General features: G+C 37.9%; 1 protein-coding gene and 1 long non-coding RNA gene across 3 annotated transcripts; both read left to right on the top strand.

Moving 5' to 3' along the window:
- The first annotated feature begins 689 nt into the window (after positions 1–689).
- On the top strand, positions 690–3,018 carry LOC129779177 (uncharacterized). Its single transcript, XR_008743581.1, has 4 exons — positions 690–1,442; positions 1,533–1,962; positions 2,097–2,237; positions 2,365–3,018. It is a non-coding gene; the product is annotated as an uncharacterized LOC129779177 (long non-coding RNA).
- Positions 3,019–10,834: 7,816 nt separating this feature from the next.
- On the top strand, positions 10,835–20,888 carry LOC129777321 (ubiquitin-conjugating enzyme E2 E1). Of its 2 annotated transcripts, none has more exons than XM_055783549.1 (5): positions 10,835–11,033; positions 11,563–12,026; positions 12,090–12,237; positions 12,300–12,384; positions 19,390–20,888. In XM_055783549.1, the coding sequence occupies exons 2-5, from the start codon at positions 11,601–11,603 to the stop codon at positions 19,400–19,402; spliced, it is 672 nt and encodes a 223-aa protein (XP_055639524.1). In that variant the 5' UTR covers positions 10,835–11,033; positions 11,563–11,600; the 3' UTR covers positions 19,403–20,888. The 2 variants fall into 2 exon arrangements, with proteins under 2 accessions (XP_055639524.1, XP_055639525.1); XM_055783550.1 differs by lacking the exon at positions 10,835–11,033 and adding an exon at positions 11,409–11,427.
- Positions 20,889–25,179: the final 4,291 nt, after the last annotated feature.

The following is a 25,179-nucleotide window of genomic DNA, read 5'->3' as shown; positions in this document are numbered from 1 at the left end:
AACAACCACTTCGAAAAAGTGTAGTAGGTTAAAAAAATTGTGGCGCTGTATTGTATTTCAAACCAAAATTAATCGGGTAAACGTAATGCCCGGGGCATACCTATGCCGTCCGACGCTCGCTACGGCGCTTACGACGGCGGGTCGGCGGTGGACTCGGATCGCGTCATCTTAGCGGCATAGGCCGCCTCGATTTCTTACCCTCGTTAGAATAAATTTCGAAACACGAAAACGAGAGAATAACTTTATAATAGAAATGTGAGGCATTTATACACATGCGGCCTGATTCTACGCGGCGTGTGAGGTGAGATGACAATTGTCACATCACCTTCATGCGACTTTCCTCACTCTATTCCTACAGTCGTATCGGATGCCGTGACAGGTTCATTTTATGTATGTGAGAGGATGAATAGCAAGTGACAAGGTATTAATTCTGCTGGTTGCCAATTCAGATCAGAGATGCCACATTCGCACATATGTCTACGAATTTGCAAACATTTACCTTTTGTCAGAAACTTTCATTACTGCTACAGGCTGCTTAAAATAGTGACAAAACATTATTGATTCCATATGATAAACAGCTGCCCAGTATGTCAGACATTAGCACATATTTACAAATATTTCTGATTTTTATCGCATATATTTGAGAAAAAACATCTGGCATCCCAGAATTTCATTTGTTTTCACTCAGAGAGGTCAGATATTTGTTTTGCTGCAGTCAATACCGTATCTATAGATCTGATTTAACTTGGCCTGTTGTTAGCATAAAACTTCGTTGTGTATCAGAACATTCTGCCGAATTTGCAGGTATTTGGGGTTTATTCCGACAGTCGCAACAGTATGGCTGAGATTCATCGCCTCGGTGTCATATAATAATTCTCGCGGTATTCTGAGACTTTTCCGATGGTGATGCGACGGGTTCATTCGATGGCGACAAAGAGATAAATCAGCTGAAAAATATTTCACTACGAGAAGCGTCAAAACATTTATCTTTTTCGAAAGGGCCAATGCATGAAGTAATAATTCACTATCATTCCGAAAAGGATAATTTTAAATTACCCTTTTCGATTATTTAGGAACGGTTTTGGTTAAGATTTATGATACAAAAAAATAGGCTAAAACTTTAGCATTAATAATATTATTAGATTATATGATTCAAATCTATGCAGTACATGCAATTTGATCAGTAAACATTTTAAATACTAAACATTTCTGCATAGGCCCTTTATTCTGATGCTATCCGCTTGTTTATGTTTTCAATATTAAGATTGGCTATAGCTGTGCTAGTGGTGTTCATAAATTCAAAATTACTCGATAGAATCTGCTTCGAAAATGAGCGAATTATGGTTCAGTTCAGATAGCGAGGAAGACTGTCCGGAATACACATCAGTTCTTCGCCGGCATGTGAGAGATCGTTCCAATCCATTAAGCGTTCCGAATAATCTGTGAGTATCACCATAATGATTGTTAAGCCTAAGTTTACGAATTTTTAAGTAGTACTACTTATCCTTATTAATTTATTGTAATAATTACAGGTTTATCAAATACTTTAGAGTTCGAAAGAGCCTCTTCATCGAATTATTGAAATTGGTGGAAACCAAAATACGACCATGAGTGGGATCTGCATCGCTTTTCCCAGTTGTGAAACTCGCCGCAGCGCTCCGTTTTTTTGCTGAAGGAACCTATCAAAAAGGTGTTGGAAATGACATGTTCGTTGGAATGGCCCAGCCCACATTGCCCAAGGCATTGAGTGAAGTTCTTTCAATATTGGAACACATTGTCCTGTTGCGATCAAATTTCCAGTCGATAATACTGAAAAAGATGCCATAAACCGAGGGTTCTACGAAAAAACGGGATTCCCAGGGATTATTGGATGCGTGGACGGAACTCACGTGAGGATTATTTCTCCAGCTAATGATCAACACCTATATTATAATAGGAAGGGCTTCCATAGCTTGAACGGTGGTAGGTATTTGATGTAATGTTCCTTTTTTAAACTCTGACTATTAAAGAGCGAATCAGCTCACAGCTTGCGAATATAGAAATGGAAGCCTGTATTATATTGTTTTATAGCTCAATACTTTTTTTTTCAATTTCAGGTATGCGATCACAATTTGAAGATAAGATTTGTTGATGCGAACCATCCAGGATCATGTCACGATTCATTTGTGTTCAACGGCAGTAGCCTCATCACCTGGCTACAAACCATAACAATGGCGAGAAAAACACATGGCTTCTAGGTACGACTTTAAATTCACTGCATAAAAACAATTATTTAATGATTTTTGTTTTCGGTGATTCCGAATATCCGCTAAAACCGTATCTAATAACACCATTTCGTTCGAATTCTGATAATCCATTACATAGAAGGTTAAATGAAGCGCACACGAAAGCTCGAATCACAGTAGAGCAAGGTAAATTGAATTTATTGATACATACAATTGTGTGATTCATGTGCCACCAAGAGACCAGCCATTTTGGAGATGTTTTAGACTTTAGCCGCAGAGCACACGTCTTACCTTCACCGCTGCCAAATTACGAAAGAGGCCGAGAACTCGTGCTGCGTGATTGGGTTAAATTATGCAGGGTTGGGACAAACCTCGAAGCGAGCGAAATATGAGTGGCAGGGCTGCGTCGCATGGTCACGGTGTGTATAAAAGGATAGACTGCAGAGTTGCAGGCGAAATGCGTTGGATGTAAAGGGAGGATTTCATTCACCATCCACTCAACAATACCATTTCTATCGATTCTACACGACCCAAAAAGACACTTATTATTCCTCTTCCATTATTCATTTGTTTTTATGCACTGTCGACACCTCAAGACATGTCACCTAGAAATCCTAGTTCATGTGACAATCGTCACGTATATTTGAAAGCGGGAATAAGGTGAGAGTTCATTCAAGTGAGTTTTCTCACGGCATACGCCTGGTGGAATCGTGTGACATAAGTGACAATTGTCATCTCACCTCACACACCACGCAGAATCAGGCCGATGATGTTTTTCCCGCGCCACAATATTTCTAGCCTACTACACTTTTTCTGAGTGGTTCATCCACAATCGTTTGAAAAATGTTCATAATACTTTAATATTCCTTTATTGAGATCAATATTTTTACATTAAGTTCCGTTATTCTTTTATGCAGGGATTTGAAATATCTTACAGCTGCATATTTCTCATGTTCAGTTTTTTTGTAGTCTTGTTGTTCACATAATTTTCGAAAGAGTTTAACCTACTTATACTAATATCACAGAACTAAAGATATAATGCTAATATGAGCGTAATAGCAGAAGCTATACAAGATGATCTGAGAGTAGACGCTGTCCGTTAATGAAGCATTGGATACCTTCTTGTTCTGCGATGTCGTGAAGTTCATCCGTAGGGAAGAATGAAGTCGCTTGAGATGTGTTTTCGCACAACAACGCCACACGGGAGAACCGTGAGTGTGAACTGGACGAAAAATACATTCGAAAAGTAGCAACTGTAAAGGCGGCATTCTATCTATTCAACATGCTACATGCTACAAGTCAATGGTAAACAACAATGGATATGATACTTACGCAATTTTTAATTTTGTTTCCACCTCAACCACTACACAGTAGTATGTGAACGCTCACTGCTCCAACATATCTGTTCTGATGATATTATTATTATTATTATCAAATATTCTGTTGTTCCATTATTGTGGTGAATTATGATAATCGTCAATAAATGACGTAGTTGCTCCAACATTGTCGTACATGTCGTGCTACACACGCCGCACTGATCCGCAGGCCATTGGATAAGGCCAATATCGCTCGACAAGACCTATTATGTCGTAAAAAGAAACACTCTAATAAGCAAGAACCATTGACTTGTAGCATGTAGCATGTTGAAGAGATGGAATGCTGCCTTAACGTCGCTTTTCGGCTGACGAGCGGATATAAGGATTTGATAAGCACATTAGACTTTCTGATACTCCTGTTGGTGTGTTCATGAAATAGCAATTTTTGGTCTAGAGTTCTTATTCTAATTGCACCCGTAGCCGAGTGGTTAGCGTCTTACATTATTATGTTCCGGGTGTTCGGGTCCGATTCCCGTTTTGGCTGGGGGATTTTTCGTCAGAGAATATTTCTTCGATTCGTCACGCATGTTCTAGAGCTTGCCCCTCGGAATAGATTCGAAGCGTGTTATTTGACTTAAGAAATCTCAACTAAGGGTGCTCATACACTGTTTGACCGAAGCGAAATATTTGACTCTTTTTGACAGATAAAATTCGGTCAACGTGTACTGATCAAATATATTCTACACAAAACACGACAAGCAAATATTCAATTATTGGATGCCTCGAATACTTTTTTAGTCTGTTCTTCGAACCTGTCGGTACATGGTTAGGTTACCTCGAATATTGCAGTCGATTTTATCCATGTTCGGTGTTTGACATTGTTTAACACTGTTGAATATTTAAGAGTGGCAAACAAAATAGTGTTTGTACAAATATCAAATCAAACTTTATCTGTCAAAATATATCAAATATTTGACCTCCGGGCAAACAGTGTACGGCCACCTTAAGTATTAATAAATAACGCTAGTTAATGCGTACGTTGAAACGGCAAAAGTTCCATAGGGAACGTTAACGCCATTCAATATATATATTGTAATGCTGGGGCCAGCTTATTCTACCGTTGTGACGGCACTGGAGACAATGCCAGAAGACAATTTGTCCCTTGAAGTCCCAGTGCGGTGCAAGTGCAGGTGTAGAATTGTTCACACAAAAAGTAGAGATGGCAGCTTTTTCGGGATCGAAGAAGAAAAGTGACAATAAGAAGAAGCCGTTTAAAATGGTCCTTTTCAGGGCCATCAAATCATTATCAAAGAGTTTAACGAGGTAATTCTTCAAACATATCCAAAATCAACAGATCACCTAACGGAATCCTACGTCAACTATGCGGTCGTGTCTCGGACACAACCCTCCTGTGACTTTTTAAAGTGAAGCAAAGCAACGAGAACGAGACGCCAAGGTACAAAGCGAGATTAGTTGCCAGAGGGTTCAGCCAAAAGCACGAGTTTGATTACACCGAAACGTATTCTCCCGTTGCTCGGATGGATACGTTGCGTACGGTTTTGGCGTTGGTGAATCACGAAGGATGGGTCGTCCATCAAATGAACGTAAAAACGGCCTTCCTCAACGGTGGTCTATCCGAAGAAATTTATATGCGTCAACCGGAGGAGTTCAGCGAGGAGAACGGTCTCGTGTGCCGTGTAAATAAATCGTTATACGGATTTAAGCAGGCGGCAACTTCGTGGAACGATCGTTTTCATAAGTCATCTCATCTACGTGATGGCGTACTTGTCGCTAGTACGTCGAAGGAGCTGACGTGCAAAATCAAAGGCTGCCTCTCAACCGAATTCGAGATGACATACGTTGGCGAAGTGAAGAATTTTCTCGGCACGCGGATTGACTGGAATCTGCGACAGAAGGTAACACGTATCAATCAGCGTCACTACTTGGAGAACCTGCTAGACTGGTTCGAAATGCAGGAGTGTCGACCAATCACAACGCCGATGGAGCATCGGCTGAAGCTCTCGAAAGGGATAGAGTCGAAGAGGATCGACAAACCGAACTGCGAGCTAGTTGGCTGTGTCATGTATGTCGCTCTGATGTCCCGAACTATCCTATCCTATCGAGGAACATTGGGTTCATCTTCGGCGGGTCCTACTCTATATTAAAGGGACACTGGATCTTGGATTGGTCTTCCAGGACAGCGAAGCAGGGCCACTGCTGGAAGCATTTACGGACTCCGACTGGGCGAATGATGTCACCGATCGCCGGTCTGTATCGGGCGCTGTCTTTAAGGTTTATGGTGCAACGATCAGCTGGAGTGCGAAGAAGCAAGCTACAGTGTCTCTCTCGTTCACCGAAGCCGAGATAATCGCACTTTGTGCAGCTACCTGTCATGGCCAATGAATGGTCAGAAAACCCGAAGGATTCCGGACGTCTGAAGCATCTGGATGTGAAATATTTCTTCGTTCGTGAGCTTTTAGAGGCTAAGTATATTCGAGTCGACTATGTTCCAACGTCGAAACAACAAGCAGACTTTCTCACCAAGAGCTGTCCCGCGCCAGCATTCAGGAAGTTTCGGAACCGCCTTGGACTAACGTTTGCACGGGCGTGTTAAGTATGCAAACTCTACAATATCTACGTCACTGATATGCACCCACTTTATGTACCGCTCATGCAACTGTCATTATTGACTTCCTGTTTCTTATCTCTATTTGTCATTCCAAACGTAACCGCTTTTAATAAAACACGTTGTTAGTTTTTCTTTGAGTACACTCATCGTGTTCGAGTTTATTTATCACGATCCGAAAGTCCATCCGCCGGATAATTTCAAATATCGTACGAATTTCGCCCTATCGATTTGGGAGTTTGCGGACTCAATATATTCTGCTTTGGCGGAATATCCATCGATCGCTAGGATATTCCGCTAAAGATTTCCCTGTATACTTCAAATGTTTCGTTTCCAATTCCGGGTCCCTTGTTTTGAAATTTTCATCCATGTGAGATCATGAGGATAACTCCCGGGAAAGCGGAGTCATCCGACGTTCAACCTGGTTGAAAGCACTGTGTCTTGGATCATTTGTAGCTACAAATATTGCACCAAGATTCAATTAATTGAAATGGTAAATCGAAAATATCTCTGACCTTTTTAAAACGAAGATTCCCGTCTGGCCATCCATCCACATTTATTATTAATAATCTCAAATTCAGGCAGCACATCATTTTAAAATCAAGCCCATGAGAAAATGTATTCGAAGGACAGTGTCTCCCTGAATGAACTGGAAAGTACAGTGCTTTACATTTAATGCAACATGCCGAGGCACCGCTCAGTGTCGCATTGGAAGCGATTTTGACCTGTAATTGGACATTGACGATGAGAGTGGTACAGTGTCGACGTGTGGTGACGTCTTTCCATGTGGGGGCCCTATGTCCAGAAAACATAGAAAACGAGACGAGCAGACGAGTGCTCGTCTCGTTTGTTTTCATATTCCAGAAGCCGAGCTCGACTAAAAACAGACGAGTAGCTCGTCTGGCTCAACGACCGTTTGACCGCGCTCGTCGTTGAATCAGTCGAATCGTCTAGTTTGTTTGATGTGTTTGTACACCTTGTTGATTGAAAGCATCGGTATTCTTCTGCTCCGCCTTTATCTTCAAAAATTGTTTCACGTCTAAACTAGTATTGCATAAGCAATGTATGTTTTGAACTGCAACCATCAAATTCAATTCAGTAATTGCAAGATTACTGATTACAGATTTTCAAATGAGCCTCTTCCAAACAACACAACCAAATGTATACATTGAACTTATATCCAGGGATGCTAGATGACTGTTTTGAATATATTAACACAGCACGAAAAGGGTCTTCACATATTGAACGAAAATGAGTAATTCAAAACAACTACTTTATTGGAAATACATATATATAGATTTAAAACTTTTCTTGATAAATCGATGATTAGGTGAACAAACACTGCCCCAGTAAATCCATAATAACAAAACGTCTGAGTGATGAAACCATATGCTAGAGGAAAAATATCAATGAAAAAAGGGGTGGGTTATATCTATGATATATCCGCAAGGTTGACGTGGGACTACCTTAGCTTAGCAATCATTTGTTTGTATTGATTGAATTTTTGATTGAATGAACCAATTTCAGAATTCAATATATTCGGTTTGTGAGTAAAAAGATTGAATAAATGCCATGTAAGGTCAATTCACGCATTGTGATAGATTATGTTCTTCGTTATAAGTAAATTTAAAATTAATTTCTTTTACGTTTGGTATGATGCCTAGGACAAAATATGTGAACGGAAGAATTATCAAACGATTATTTTATATTACATTTCCCTCTGAAGATTGCATCTCTCAAGTGTACGTACTTCTCGAACCGCGAATTTGCTTGGTTTGATGAACTGCAGGTACTCAGTTTCGATTTTGACATGTACGTCGAACGCATATTGTTTAATCATCGTTTGACAACGGAGAAGGAAAATCAACAGAATCAGAATCCGAGAGTATTGGGTGCATCCCATTCTCAGTGATTTGCACGGCACGTATGTCGGATTCCAAAATTGAGAGCGAATTGAACAATCGACCAATAGACAATCGTCGTATGGCCGCAGGTCAAAGCTAGCCAGTACTGATTAAACAGACGACCGATAGTTTGCCGACAAAACAGTTTGAATGCAATCGGGAAGCCCATCGAACTTTTTATCGGCCGATACTGAATCGGTGAAGTGTGCGCATATGCAAATGCCTGCAGTCTGCGGGGGCTTTTAGGGAAACACATTTCAGTCGGAACAAAAATACCCTCGAATTGCATGAATTTGCAATGCCAATTTCCCCACGCTCCATGTATTTGAAGTCTGTGTTAGGGAAACATATTCCAGCCAGAACAGTAATACTCCCGACTTGCATGAATTTGCAATGCAAATTTCCCCACGCTCCATTGATTTGAAGTCTACGTTAAGGAAACACATAATAGTCGGAACAAAAATGACCACGACTTACATGTATGCCAATGCCAATTTCCCCTCGCTCAATGATTTTAAAGTCCGTGTTAGGGAAAAACATTTCAGTCGGAACAAAAATACCCCCGACTTTCATGTATTACCAAAGCCGATTTCTCCAACGCTGCTTGGTTTTGAAGTCTGTGTTAGGGAACACGTTTCGATGAGAACAAAAATCCCCATACTTTCATGTATTTGCAAGGTCGATTTCCCCAATGCTGGTTGGTTTTGATGGCTGTGTTGGGGAAACCGTTAACCGGGCCAATCAAAACGAGGTAGTTAGGGCGTTTATATAACGCTTAACGTTTTACAGTAATTCAATTGTTTGTCTAATGAAAAATAACATTTTATTAACTGCGATAGATGCGTAGAAATATTCCCTATCAGTTGATGCAAACATCTTTCCGATCCAGTTCGAAATGTTCGAGTTATAAGCATTCGGAATCTTTCATTTTTCCCGGCATGTTCTGTGTTTAGGTTTTCATTTTACCCCCCATATACTCCGGTTAGACGTAGTCCCACGTCAAAAAATTCCTTACTGTTATGTTTTTTTAAATTTTTGGCAATGAGAAAAGAGTATCGATTGATCAATCTTAAAACTGTTTGTTGTTTTTCTCATAACAAAAACATGTCTTTTCATCTGACATCACTGATCATACCGAGAAAATCTGGCTGAAGTCTCTCCAGTCTACCAAATAAAACATTTCAATGAAACTCGTGTACTGGAATGGGATATTTTGCTCGTCTCGACAGTGACTGAAGCCGAGACGAGACGAGACGAGACGGGCCCACAATTTGGGCACGAATTCGATGTTTACAAAAATGTCCAATCAGAGGTAAAGATGTCCGATTAAACGTGCCGTATTACAGGTCTGTTCAATTAGCTAAATGTCGCATTAAATGTAACTTACTGTACATTGGACCACTGTATTGAACTGCTTCAGCATGACAAAGATGTCCTAGCATTAACAGACGGAATAAGCTTCTGGGTCCTATTAAAGAAATCGGGTCGATAAGAATTTTGCTCGCTAGCTCTATTTTACTATTATAGATACCGAGCAAGTCGATAGCATCGATCCAGTGAAAGCTATCGGTGCAACTATCTTACTTTTTCGAGTTGTTTGTCGCATATCTTCAGAGAATTATTTAGTTTTGGTTTGAGTCTCTCGAATTTTCCGTTGGGAAGCATTTCACAAACGCTTGAGTATATTCAATTGTAAAACATTAAATTCGAGGTCGGTAAGAGATTATCTTGATTTACAAAATACGAAATATTGCTCGGTGTGATAGTGATAGTGATAGGGATTGTATCGACTTTTCGATTCGATTTATATAATAGAGTCCATTATTTCCATGAAATTTTAGCTAATATTGAAAATATCGTCAAAGCCATACTTCTTTTGACGACATTTTCGATATTAGCTAAAATTTCATATTAGCTCAGTGTCATTCGTTAGATATATCATTCAAACGACCACTTCACAAATCGAAGGTTCCCCGGGTACATACCGTTGCAATAATTAGTTTTATGGATATGGTTTGAGTTACAACCAAATCTTCAAAGCAGAAATAAACAAATAGAGTTATCACTCCGCTCCGTTAGTTTTCATACAGTCCGGGTTAGAGTGTTTGTGTATGACTGAATCACACGTATGAATTGTTCGTATGCGTTATGTTTAATCGAATATAGCCGCAGTGCGTATCAAAAAAAAAATAGATGTTTGAGAAAAAACGAGAAAAAATACTTTTGCATCCTGTAATCAGAATGAGATCGACTTCTGAATTTTACAGTCCGCCCAAGATTCAAACCCAATAGACATATGTAATAATGGCAACATTGCCTTGGCGCGAAACAAGTGTCAAAATAATTAATTTGTACTCGTAAAGCTATTTATCCTTTATAGAGGTGAATATTTGAAAATACCAGTTTTCATAACGAAAATTAATAGAAAAATATAATTCGGCGTAAAACATGTAATGATTTTATTTATACTACGTCAACTAAAAATGACTATTCATAGATACGGAAAAAATATCTTATGTATAAGCTTTAGACAACTTATATAATTTGGAAATCTGACATTGTGTGTTGTTTTTTTACGTGCAAAATAAGTTAAATAAAAGAATGAAATGAAAATGAAATTTTCAATAACGGTAGCTCGAATTGGAAATGTGTCAAAACCACACCACCATGTTTTCAGTCTCTTCTTGCATCAGCTGTACATTATAGGCCTTGTTCTTCCACTTTGTTACGTTATGTGTAGTTGTATCGCGGGATTCTGTTTCGGTAGAGTCGTGTGTTGTGTGAAGAACATAGGCGAGCGAGAGAGGTCGAAGTCAAAAAATCGAGTCTGTGATAGAAGGCAGGCAAGAAATTACCTGCTTATAGGAGGAAGCTATTTCCCGGTGCTATTGTTTTGTGAAAAACTATTAAAACAATCCTTCGGTTGTAGTCAAACTTCAGATAGTTGAATAGCCACAAAATTGTACGTACTTTGCCCGTTATGTCCACAAATTTTGATGAATTAAAATTCAACCCAAAATGGCCGCTTTGATTTATTGGAAAACGGAATTTAAGATTTTCCGTCGCAATCTACTGCAAAATAATCTCGAAATAGCGATGTTTTCATTAGTTGAAAATCTCAAGGTCTTCTTTGTTTTCCATAGATTGACAATTGTCAATTGATTGGAAAAACTATCCTACATCAACTGATTCAGATCGATGTGAGGATGGCAAAAAAATCAACTCATCTAGTCATCTTGATAGAGAATAGCTGCAAAAAAAGCCGAAAACAAAGAAAGAAGCCAAAGTTCTCGGAAGCCGCAGCGATTCTTATTTAATTTTGTGGAATTCTGTTTTGATAGTTTTCGTTACATAAGGTTGTTTGTATTCGTATTTTCCATTTTTGATTTGTGATGGCTGTTATGTGTTTTAAAGATTCGATAGAATTCAAACTTCAATTCGTTCTAAAACTGCTGATCTCAAAGTAATTATTTTAATCTCTTCTCACTTAGGTCAAATTTGAGTGTAATTTTCCAGCTTAGCCAACAAGATGTCGACAAGTGCTGGCTCAAGTAGCACTGCAGGGACAACAGCAGGAGCTAATGGTGGGGCGGCTGGTAATGCTGCTGGAGGCGGTGGCGGTGGAAGTAGTGCTGGGTCCGGAGGAGGACGTCGCAATGGGAACGGTAGCGGAAGTGCCACCCCAGAAGCCCCAACAACACCAAAACCGGAAGCGAAGGAAACCAAGTCGAATCCAAAAATTTCGAAAGCCCTTGGAACGTCCGCTAAACGAATTCAGAAAGAGCTAGCCGAAATCACACTTGATCCGCCGCCAAATTGTAGTGCTGGACCGAAGGGAGACAATCTGTACGAATGGGTTTCAACCATTTTGGGACCACCGGGATCGGTTTACGAGGGTGGTGTGTTCTTTCTCGATATTCACTTTTCCCCGGAGTATCCGTTTAAACCACCCAAGGTGAAAACATTTTTTGACAATTGATAATACGGTTTGATGCAAGTGCATTTGTACGATAAACAGGTCACGTTCAGAACGAGGATATATCATTGCAATATAAACAGCCAGGGTGTTATCTGCCTCGATATCCTCAAGGATAATTGGTCGCCAGCATTGACTATCTCCAAAGTGCTGCTCTCCATTTGTTCTCTGTTAACAGACTGCAACCCAGGTATGATCCGGTGGAATAAAATGGGGATAATCCGGTGGAATAAACTTTTTCGTTTTTCACAGCCGATCCATTGGTTGGAAGTATTGCTACACAATATCTACAAAATCGGGATGAGCACGACCGGATTGCTCGCCTATGGACTAAGAGGTACGTTTCGATCCAAGAGAAGAGAAATGGTACTTGATGTATCAACTTCGGAAATACCGTCACTTTCAATATATTTATTCTATTAGAAACAGTTTCGTTATTTTTTCGGATTAAGAATGGGAAGTCTAGTGTCTACATTCACTAAACAACTCGTATATTTGGAACTTTATTGCATTCATCTGCTAAGAAAATTTATTCCTGAAGACGTTTTATTGAACTCATAAAAATCGTAAATGTCAGTAAAACACGAACCAGAATTATGATGTCGGCTGCATTGTGGAATGTTGAACAGGTGCTTTTCGCGATGTTCGTAGGGAGAACTGCAAATGTCACATCAATCTTTTCACTGGGTTCGCTTACTGTAAGGCGAATGCGTTAGAGCCATTTCCCGGGGCTCCGGGCGAATCACTATCGATGTGTGCGCCTGGCGTTGTCCTTATGGACAAAATTGTGCTCCTATTTGCCAGAGCTTTAGGGAAATTGTTGCCAGTACTGGTCCGAATTGAGAGTTTGGCTATAACGGAGGCTTTTGATTATGCGTTTTGAAACCGATCATTCTCTTTGATGTTGTAAGGAGTCACTTTTCATCACCAACCGCTTCGCAAAAGAATTGATTTTGCAATGACGTATTAGCGATTCGTAGTTGGAAATCAGATCCATTTTAACCTGTGTAGAATCCATCGAGTGTCTTTGAGTATCCAACTTCACGACGAAACCAAATATTTTGTAACTGGCTGTTGCAACCAGGGTTGCCACATATACAGGATATTCTGTATTTAACAGATTTTTTGCCAAATTTCAGATACAGAATCTGTATATACAGAATTACAGATTTTCAGCAAAAATACAAAATTTACAGATTTTTTTAAATTCAATTTCAAATATTAAATTTATTACTGTGCATACATAGATACTTTGATTTATAAAAAAGTTGGACGCAGCGCAATGAGATGGCTTTTGTTGGGGGCAGTTATTAAGCGAAATCTTGAGCGATTTGAAGAGCTTAAACTATTTTTTTGTTTCCACGTTATGTATGACCATAATCAATCCGCCAATCGTATATTGACTCATTTATACGATCCTATGAATAAACCGATTATACTGTTCCTAAACTATATTCTACCGCTCATCAATAATGTCAATCGCTCCTTTCAATCAGAAATTTTTCAATTTGGCGAACTTTATAATGAGAGAAGACTGTTATTGTTGATCATGTTGGGTAACTTATGCTTGGAGAGCTACGCGCAACGATTCGTTGATGCTGACCTTGATGTGAAAGATTTTGAAGACTTTCTGAAGAAGCTTGAGGATGTTTGCGTTGGTATCGATGCACAAGATGCTGAAGAAAGATGGGTGCAGCTAGGAAGTTGATTTTCAAATCGATTTGTCGTGACTTCTATATTGCATTGGTGAAACATAGTTGCAGCCTGGATAAACCTTTAAAATTTCTTCAAGCTACCCAACCTTAATGATTTGATGCTAAAATTTCCTCAATTCGTTAAAACAGGTAATACACAAGGCCTGGATTACTAATTTAGGCTACTCAAGTCGAATATTATGGGGCAAAAATTGAGTGACTCGGATATAACTTGGTCCCAGCTGTTGGATGTTAAAAAACGTGATTAGAAATTGTTGTATCCATTGGTCGTTTGTAAGACATGTTTTGCGGCTGCGCAAAGCTTATGCGATTAAACCAAATAATTGAATTGGAAAAAAGACATTTGATGGCATTCATCAGTATGTGTTGGTTCCCACGACTATGGACTCTATTTTGAGAGCGAAGAACTATGTATCGGCGGAAGGAGGAGCGTCAAAAATGAAGTTGAAGAAACATTTTAAGACAAAGTACAACCAAACCATGTAAAAACATCGTACAATTCAGAGGCGAAAAACTTTCCTATTGACACGACTTTAACAACCCATAAATAAGAAAAATAAGTTCAAAGTAAAAATAAACCTTTATTTTCATTTTTTTCCCTTAACTCTCCGATACAGATTTTCTATACATATTTTATGGCTAAAAATATAGACGTGCAGATTTTTCCAGAAAATTTAACAGAATTAAATGTGGCAACCCTGGTTACAGCATCAGGGCCACAAACGCATTTTAAGCCTTCTGACTTGGGCTTTCCGAATTATAGCAGCTGAATGTGGCGTACAAGAAGTGTAGATGTACTTAATTTTAATTACGTTATAAATACATGGATATAATCAAATCAAGTTTATTGCTCGTTTTCAATGTTGAAAATTGTTTGGGAGTGGTTGGCGTAGGCTTAATGTTTGAGGCGAAGCAAATTTCGAGTTTGAAGACGATGTATGTCACTAGTTGACAACCCTGAGTGCATCGGTAGTCGAACGATAAAAGGCCTGTGGGAACACGAACCGACGGGAAAGAAGGCGAACGAATAAGTCTAATAAATATTAACTTTACTTTATTAGCGTTTGCGTCTGTTCTCTTTGTTGTTTATAAGTTCACTGGAGTGGCATGACATGTATGATATGTGCGGTGTGCAGTGTTTATGTGACGGTGTGTATCTCTTTGATAATAACAAGGTGTGTGTGTAGCCACAGACCATTTGTATCCTAAACACCCAGTACAACGCAAAATTCCGATTACTGACGCCATCTATGGAAAATTAAATTCGAATTTCCGATGAGAAAAACACATAATTTTCACGAAAATCACAAAATATCTTTATTCGATGTAATCCCTGTTTGATTCTACACAATTCACCAATCTCTTAATCAATTTGTGGATTTCTTTCCAATAAAACTTTTCTTGTTTTGTCGAAAACCTCTTTTCAACATTTGTATATTCGGAAAAGTGATGTTCTGCAAGTGCATGTCCCGTTGAAGCAAAAGGGTGATCATCTGACGGGGCCAGGTCTGGAGAATACGGCGGGTGCGATAAAGTTTTCCACTTAAAGGATTTTTATTGCGTCTTCGAGCTCACTCTGGTTTCTTCACCAACGCGCATCAAATCATAATTTTTCCATCTGTTTGATTTGCTTGTTGCATCCCAGTTAGGTTTGTCAGCATCTCTGATATTAGAAACATTTCAGATACAAATCGAAATCGAATTTCGATTCCATATAGGCACTTCGCAATACATGACGTTCGAGTAGGAACTCAACTCTATAAAATTCTTTGAATTACGAAATTTCTTCCGGTGTGATTTACATATTTATTTATTTACTAGCTGACCCGGCTAGACTTTTGTATATGAATTCTTTCGAACATTCACATTTTCTCACAAAGCTAAAAACGTTCATCTTGGTGTAAATGTAGAACAAATGGGAATTCAAAATTCCGATCTTTCTTCAGAGTTTTCCGAAAATTTCCGATTTTTCCCTCCACTTTATTGAACTATGGGAAGAGACAAATACAGCAAAAATAAAAAGACGGTTCAAATCGGGCCATCCCTTCCTCGGGTTTTCCGAGGAACCAACACATTTGGCCTTCCATTTTTATTTATATAAATAGAAGATATAGGAAAGCGTTATTATTGTCTGAAAATCCATTTCCACCTTCGAACAAAGATCAATTTCGTTAGCACAAACATCAAATGGATTAACAACGTTTATCATGATGTAATTGTAGAACATATGGGAATTCAATTTTCCGAATTTTCAGACCTCCCTTCAGAGTTTTTCGAATTTCAATAAAAATGTTGTTAATTCAACGAGTTCGAAATTTTCTTTATCTAGAAGATAAGCAAAATTGGAAGGAAGAAGCTTTTGCGTTAAATGAGTCAATTAATGAGTAGGTTAGTGAAAAGGCTACGGAAATCAGAAGCGAAATCTATGGAGGTGAAACGAAGAAAACTTCGGAAAACGCACAGAAAGGAGACGAAAGATTGCAAGAAAAAGCATTTCGTTAAAATCGTAACAGTTGCACCAAATTGATCCGAATTAAAATGAAAATTACTCATTCTGTACTAGTGTTGAAGGGTCTTTCAAGATAACTTTGAACTGTTTAGTGAATCCATTTTATTATCTCACAAGACACTTCTCAGCCGTCGTTTAACTCAATTAAAAATCACAAACAATTTGCATTTATTGCAAGATATCGATAGACGTTCTTAAATTTCATTGTTTAAGCTAACCAAATGTTTTAGGAACTATAGCTAAAATACTAGTACAGAATTTGATTACTAGTCTACATCTGGCATTTTTCGGAAAAATTAGTGGAATACCAGGGGATATCAGGGAATTTTTTTCGGGTTTTGAGTTGACACCCTGAGTGATTACATCAATTATTTCACTGTGTTCGTTACAGAGGCTTATCATACGATTGGAAGGACTTTATTTGGCGTAATTTGTTCTTCGGTAACCTATGTAGAAAATGTTTGTATTTCTCAGATGCCTTATTGGCGCGTAAAAAATCAGGTTTCCTCATATTTCTTCTTAGTCCACTCGTTGGGATATGATGTAAAATAAATAGAATCATGGCAGAGTTCCGAAGTTCTTTTAAGTTTTTCTTATTGATAAGCATGCAACGTGCTTCATATGGAGGGAAGTGATATGAAGACCAGCCTAGTTTGTGTGAAGTAATGTAGGGGGACCATACAATACTACAATATTTGAGAATTGACCTGACGTATGTTACGTACAATGTTTTTATTGTGTACGGATCCTGGAAATGGTAGCTAAAGCGTTTGATGAAGCTCAACATATTGATTGTCCTATGAACGATTGTATTATAATGATCAACGAAGGTTAGTTTAGAATCTAAGACCACACTCAAGACTCATACTCGTTAACATCTATTTAGGCGTCGTGCACAAATTACGTAACGCTAAAAATACGGATTTTGGACCCCCTCCCCCCCTACGTAACGCAATTTCCTATCTCTAATACACAGGAAGTAACACACATAAAATAAAAAACGATACGTTAAAGTAAATATTCATTCATAATTTTGATTTTGAAAGCATGTTTATTCCACCTGAATATCCATCATTATTTTTGCTTCCCAATGAAAGCACACGAAGTTTAATGCCGTCTACGCGAATATACTTTTCAAAATCAAAATCCGAATTGGATTACGATTCCAATAATACAAAAGCAAAAGCAGCAGGTTTTCCATTTTCATAGTCTTTACTAGCTGACCCGGCAAACTTCGTTTCGCCCAAAATTTATTTTTCGTTATAACATCCACGTTTTTTTTTATTAAGCGCACGTTAATGGGTCCAATCGCAAAACTTCATTGATTGATCTTTTAATCTACCCTTTAAAATAACCTTTTACTATAAAATTCCTAGTACTTCTACCGAAACATGTCATTATAAAATCAGATTATGTTCAAACACAATTCTCGTTCAAGATTTTTCAACCACTTGCAAATACAGTAATCGTTCGCTAACTGGTCCTGGTTTAACTGGTTTAACTGGTCTGCTTTTTAACTGGGCGAACGTTCACTGGTCCTTGGATCAGTTAAAAAAGCAGAATTTCGTAAACAATTGACGCCATATTCAAATGGAAGATTTGCTATGAAGGGCATTCGAATGTAATTTGAAAGATAATGAAAATTGACATTATTTTCGCATGACAAAAACATTGATTAAATTGCCGGAAAATAATTTCCTCAAATTATATTTCATATCTGATGTCGCACTCACTGCGAAACTTCCATTGGGAACCTTTTGTTTTTCCAATTTCATGATCAACGCGAATCAAACAATTCATTGAAGTTCCCCTCGAGTTAAAAATCGAATGTCGATAACTGCTCTTCTCGTTTCGCCCAGTTAGCGAATGTTTACTGTAATATGTTTCTCCGTTACATGGAATAAATGTTTGATACATACAACATGATAGAATAAAGACAGCCCTAAATCGGACAATTCCTTTCTCGAGTTTTGCTCTTATCAACTCATTCGGCGATCCATTCCTATTTATATATACATAGAAGACAATATAGGAGCGCGTTTTATCACATTAAAATCCATTTCCACTTTCAAACGAAGATCAATTTCGTTAGCGCAAACATCAAATGGACTTAATAACGCTTGTTAATATGTAATTGTAGAACATATGTGAATTGAAGTGGAGTGTGGAGTGTAAGTGTGAGTGGGAGGAGTGTCTGACTACCATAGAAACATTTATTGCCCCTCTAAAACCTCCACATGCCAAATCTGGTTTCGTTTGTTTGATTAATTTCCGAGTAATGCAGAAATTTGTGTTTCATTTATATGGCAGCCCCCCTTAGAGAAGGGGGAGGAGTGTTTAGGTACCATAGAATCATTTATTGCCACCTAAAACCTTCACATGTCAACTTTGGTTTCGTTTGCTTGACTAATTTTCCAAGTAATGCAGAAATTTGTGTTTCATTTGTATGGCTTTTCAACATTCACATATGTTCGTGAATTTATCTAAACATGGAAATTTCTATTTTGTACGGACTTCAAAGAGAGACCATTACATTTCATTACAAGTTTCATTCCCACCAAACCGAATAGAACGTAATATTACAAATTTAATGCGATCCCTAAAGTAACATTTGCACAAAACAAGTAACGCAATGGAACCTCAAATATTACACCTCCTTTTTTTGTTCTAATTTCGTTAATTATGATGACAGTGTTGTATGCATTTACCGCTTTTAAATACGCCCAATTGGTGAATCATCAGAGATATGTAATATAAAACTAACATAAAATGCTCGTAATAATAGAACAAAACATATCAGTGTACTTCGAGGAAAAGTTAAAGAAAAACATTTGTTTGATATGGTTCTTGTTCTGATTTCCAACGTAGGCATTACATGCATTACATTTTTACTAACCGAATAATCTTGCATCGATTGCATCTCGGTCGATTATTTTAAAGATACAAGTGAGAAAAATGTCATAGGATTTGTATGACATTTTTATATGTTAAATCCAAACCAATCCAAATCCAATCCAGTATAGAGTAGTTTCTTCAACATTAAACATTTGAGCGTATTTTGACTATCAACTATCACACTGTACTATTCTAACAATTGTTCTGGTGTCTCTCTTTCCAGATATGCTACGTGATTTCCTAACATCATAGCTCTGTATATTTTTTATGTGAAAATCAGTAATATTTATAAATCTATCCTAAACGAAGGAAATATACTACAACTTATAATGTAATAAAGAAATAATAATAAACGTAGCAAACAACTGAAGAAAAAACACAGCCACGAACACAGCAGAACCCCTTCCAAAACTGAATCTAAAGGATATGACTTATTTGAACTGATTCCCTTTTTCGATATTCATGATTCCCCGGTGGCACGTGACTATTTCTTTGAAATCAAACACAACTCGATTGCGACAGCGCGCTAAATTCCATTCACGTCTGACGGAACCGAATATCGCATTATTCGAGCATTACACTAACGCTGACGCAACTATATCAACCTTTTTCATTACTGTCCTTCGACATACCCGTTTCATCCTTTGCGTAAAGTAGCTATTGATTAGAGCGATAAATAAATAATAAAACCTAGGATTTAAAATAAACGAAAAGCAGAGAAAAATTATCCTTTTCTCATATCGGCGATATGAATTTTTGATCGTTTCAATTGCGTTTAGAGTTGACACAAACAACTGAGCATTATTGGAGTAGGTTATTGTTTAAGCAAATGGAATGTCTAACGCAAGGGAAGCAAAACCACGGTAGAACTATAGTTGTGAGACATCATCACTTGACATCATCTGTTAATTATCATTTATGCGCTTCAATTGACGAACACGTTCTGAGAATGCTCACAGCAGTCACAACTCCATTATGCTCGAAACTAAGTGATGTGATTGAAAACGTTTTAAAGACTGAAATCACCGATTGCTAGAAGCCAATAGTTGCACAGACAGATCTCAAAAACATACAGTTATTGAAAAAATACAACAAATGATAAAGGAAAGTGATTTAGCGGTGCTTGTGACTGCAAAGTGAACGTGAACGCTTCTCGTAAAACATGAACATAAATCGTTGTGAACATATTTGGTTTTCAATCTTGAGAAGTGTTGTGCACTTCTATTTTAAATGTTCAATGGGAACTATTCATACGACATTCATAAACTGAAAAAGGAACGCGGAGAATATTGGAGAATAATGTGATATGTATAACGAATTGAAGCCAAACCGAAAAAAAGTTCAATAGTAAATTAAATCCTCTTCAGCGATCATACAAAAGTCCACATCACCAGCTAGAAGCAGTATACATTTTATTCCCGAAATTAAAACCAGGCAATTCGAAGATATAGTAATGCAAAACACAACACCGTGATATTGTTGGCTACAGTAGGACAAGAACTGGATTTGAGGTAAAAGTGAAAAGGCAGGCAACATTGGAGACGACCTAAAAGAAATCTGAGATTATCATGGAGAGAAGAAATTCTTGTTCCCACTATTGATTTTCTACACCACTAGAAATTAACTGTCGTTGAGAACAAATTCGAAGGAATGGTAACGATTGTAATTGGAGAAGAAAACAATATTTAAACTATACAGATAATAAAAGTAAATGTGCATTAATGTCTCGTGTTGTTTTGCAATATCACAAACACTGTTCACAGGATACCATTCCATTTATCATGTACTAGCTGACCCGGCAAACTTCGTCCCGCCCAAAATTTATTTTTCGTTATCACATCCACGATTTCTTATTAAGCGTACGTTTATGGGTCCAATCGCAGAACTGCAGATCTTCTAATCTACCCTTTAAAATTAATTTTTACTATAAAATTTCATTTAAAATCCATTTCCTATTTCGAACGAAGTTCAATTCCGTTACCGTTACGGAACACATGCGAATATAATTTTTCGAATTTTCCCATTTTCAGAAATTTGTGTTTCATTTGTATGGGAGCCCCCCTTTTAGAGAGGGGGGAGGAGTGTCGAACTACCATAGAAACGTTTATCGATCCTTAAAACCTCTATATGCTAAGTTTGATTCTGTTTGTTTGATTAGTTCTCGAGTTGTTCAGCAGCCTCCCCCCTCTTTAGAGAGGGGAAAGGAGTGTCAAACCGTCCTTATAGCGAATCCGTTTTTAAAACTGAGTTAGTGCCACACTGATTCTGTTATAAAAAAACGTTTTCTGTTCCACGAATGCGGTGGTTTGTTGCTAAGACACGATGAGACAACTGGCTCCTTACTCTTCTTCGTCGCATTACATGATCGTAGTACCGAATGCTTCGCATACAGCCGATACACAAGAACATCTTGTTGGATTGAGGGACTTGCTATCAAAGCGGCGAGAAGGATGTTTAGCCCAGAAATTGATGGTCAGCGAAGCAGCATCGACATCATATCGAACTTCAGCTTCATCTAATTTTAGTGATAATGTGGATGACATGAATATTGAATTCGACTATGAGTATACACCGTCGATGAAGCGAAAACTTTCCTCGACAGAACAGAACAAAATTCGTAGCTCTTTACATCATCAAAATAAGTCGGGAAAGGCGGGAAAGAACATGTCAGCAATGTAACAATTGGTAGTCAACAAAACACAACCTGGATGGTATCAACCTGAGAGAGAGGAGCCAGCTCGCTTTTGTTGTGATCACCCTTATGTCAGCGCGGACCAGTCACGGTGAACCAAGGGGAAGTATTGAAATATGTAGAAAATTTCAAAATGACATTTTTTTGCAAGACATTTTATGTGAAAATAATTTTGACGTTGGACTACATCCTTCATTTCTATACAGGGGTGTAAGTTCAAAGCTTCGAAAACAAGAGTGTTACATTGGAGAAACAAGATTTTGAGCAATAAAACCTCTTCGCCGGTTGAAAGAAATGTAATGATAACCGCTTCATTCGAAAGATAAAATGTCTACGCGTTATATGTGTGTTACTTATTGATCCAAAAACTTGTTTCAATAGCTAAAAAATTGCTTTGAAGGCAAGCAATTGAAATCACAAAAATCTGTATATAAGGAATATAAGGTGCAAGCTCGGAAATGCACTCAATTATAATTGTACAGCGGTTAGATCATTTTGGAACAGTTACTGCTACAAAAAAAAACTTGCTACTGTGAAGAAGGCGACCAGCAAGAAGAAAGCTGCTGATACTGCTTGTGTGGCTGCCCGAAAGCAAAAGTCAAACAAATCCTCAAAAATCGCTGCATGCAAGCCGAAAACGCCGAAGCCATAGAAATCAGTAGCAGCTTCGAAAAAAACTACCATAGCCACACATAACGCACAACACGAGAGAGCAAATCAAATCCAGTTCTTTTCAGAAAGAGTTTATCAAATACTGCGGTCAAATACATTCTTTTTGTAATTTCTTCGATCAAGTGCGATCAACGTAAGATTACATCTTTCGAGCACTTTTTAGGGGTACAATGAATCTTGAGAAAGACAATTCATTCCGGATCGACACTCACACAAACAATGTTCACTCATCAATGTCACAAAAGGAAAGTGAGTGTTGTGAGGGAGAGCAGAGTGAGCGCTTCATTTATGTAGACTGTTTGGAAGCGACAGTTATGTTGTCTATGGGAAATGGTATACAAATTAAATCACACATAAAGGGGAGAAAGAATCTTGACCCTTTTAGTTTTGTGGACAAGACCAATTGGTTCACCTTCACTATCGGTCAATTCGATTGGATCTTCAGTGATACTATTGCCTTGATTAGCAACCTGCATGTCAAATTTAAAATTTGCATATGAATGGTCCATCAGTGATGGGCAGGAATATCATGGCAAAGATGACGAGAGACTGGTAGGATAATTCTCATCTTCATCCGAATCGTGATCACTGCCTGTTAAAATTGCAGACACAGCATCCTTTTTAGTCAACCTACTATTATTTCCATCGGACACAAACAAAATTCCATCAAAATGCACCTGAGAGAAATCAATGTTGACTCTTTTAATTGGAAGATTAGCACTTATTTTATATATTCCACATACGTTGCATGTTCAAATTGCATCGGAGAATATACAATCATCGCCCACATTGCAAAAATCGATTCACTGAGCTTGCAGCAATAGATCAACCTGGAACCAGTGAAAGAATGAATGAAAGAATGAAAAAAAATTCGGATATTGTTTTAGTAATCATTCAAATAATTCTTTAGAACACCTATATCGAAATTATCAAAAGTAAAAAAAAAATGTTGGAATGGGCCGATGCTGCTGGAAGCCATGATGTGGGCTGGCCTGGTACATCTTTTATTATTTCCTACATGATCCTTCTTATACCCCCCATATATTCCTGTTAGACGCAGTCCTACGTCAGAAATCAAATCGGGGATAAAAACGCACAAAAATACTCACAAACAAAGGTTCACGTCAAGTTTGAACACTTTTCTCATAAATGAATGACAACAACATGCTTGATTGAAATTGTCAGATTGGAATTTTCTTGATGATGATGCGTAAGAAGAATAAGAAGAAAACAAACTATCTGTCATTCAGCTGGCTCCTCTCTCTCAGGTATCAACCATCTCTTTTTTCATATGTACGAGCTATAGCTAACAACTCTGTCATCTGCATAGTGAATGATGAAACTTTCCATTTCTTCTTAGCAATAGAAATTATATTCCGAAATATGAAGTCGCATTAGGGACCTAACGAAGCTAAATTGACAAATGAGTGACTTTCATATAATTCCTTCACATTTCCTTTAAACTAAATATCGTAATATTCATTAAATTCACCATCTCTAAATTCAATACAAATCCAACGCTATTTATTTTTATTGGCAACACTGAAAAAATCGGCTTTGTTCACCCAAATTTATCGAAATCAGCCAATCAGAAATCAGAACGATTGACAGAAATTTGGTCCGTATCTGACAGAAATTTTGTCCGTAAAAGACCCCCTATAGGGCTCTTGCTACACATACATGCAGAGCATCTGTTGGGCAAACATCATTTGTTTACATTCGTAGCTTCTAGGTAGCAGAAGCGGTTTCACTATCAATCGACGTTCTTGTAGATGATTTAAATATAGTTGTGAACTTTCTATTAGCGCGAAGTATTCCATAGAACTAACATGAACTTTGTGGAACAGTTAGGCAAGCTATTCACCAAACAAGAGCTTTTGTGTGACACATATTGCTTAACTTACTAGCATCTATTTCGCGATGTTAATTGAGCGACTTTCCCACTAGATTTGAATCGAAACAATAACAGGAAAGGATTATCAGCATACTCGGACCTAGATTTAAGACACAGAAGCTCGAGCTCTCGTTCGAATGCTTCATTGTATCTTTTTTTTGTTTTTTTTATTTAGCCAATTGATGGATTTTATTCGTTTCCGATCAATTTTCTTATAACCATATTTCACTTCTCCGCAGAGCATTCAGGTACCCGGAAATCATATCTGAGGGTTGGTTGATCTATCTGGCTGAATATGTTATGAATTTCAACATAATCATCTGCTTTTTTAGCGAAACTAACCACCGATTAAGGATATCTGCACACGAATATTCATTATAGTTTACTTCTTCACTAGACTAGCATTTCAGGGCAAAAAGCCTAAATGGGAGCACACTTCACCTAACCCGGCTACGCAATTGCATTGTGCGATTTGTATTGTTTCTGTGAAACTTTTTGTATAATCAATCTGTTTCCATTGATATGGATTATAGCCATAACAAAAATTCCTATTTTTCTCCGTGTATATGGCTTTGACGCTAAAAGTAAATATTTTATGTAAAGAGACATATATTCGTATGTTATTAATATAGTGTAGCGCGTAATTTCTGTAACTATTTTGCTATAGGGCGCTTGCAGCGTGCATATGTATTAGTGATCTGTTGGGCAGGCAAAAGAGATCGCTGCATAGGATTTATATGGATCGACAAGATTGA

The sequence above is a fragment of the Toxorhynchites rutilus genome, chromosome 3 (genome assembly GCF_029784135.1).
Source record: "Toxorhynchites rutilus septentrionalis strain SRP chromosome 3, ASM2978413v1, whole genome shotgun sequence".
Lineage (NCBI taxonomy): Eukaryota > Metazoa > Arthropoda > Insecta > Diptera > Culicidae > Toxorhynchites > Toxorhynchites rutilus.
Note: the sequence above shows the minus strand (reverse complement) of the source record. Positions and strands in the feature narration are given on the sequence as shown.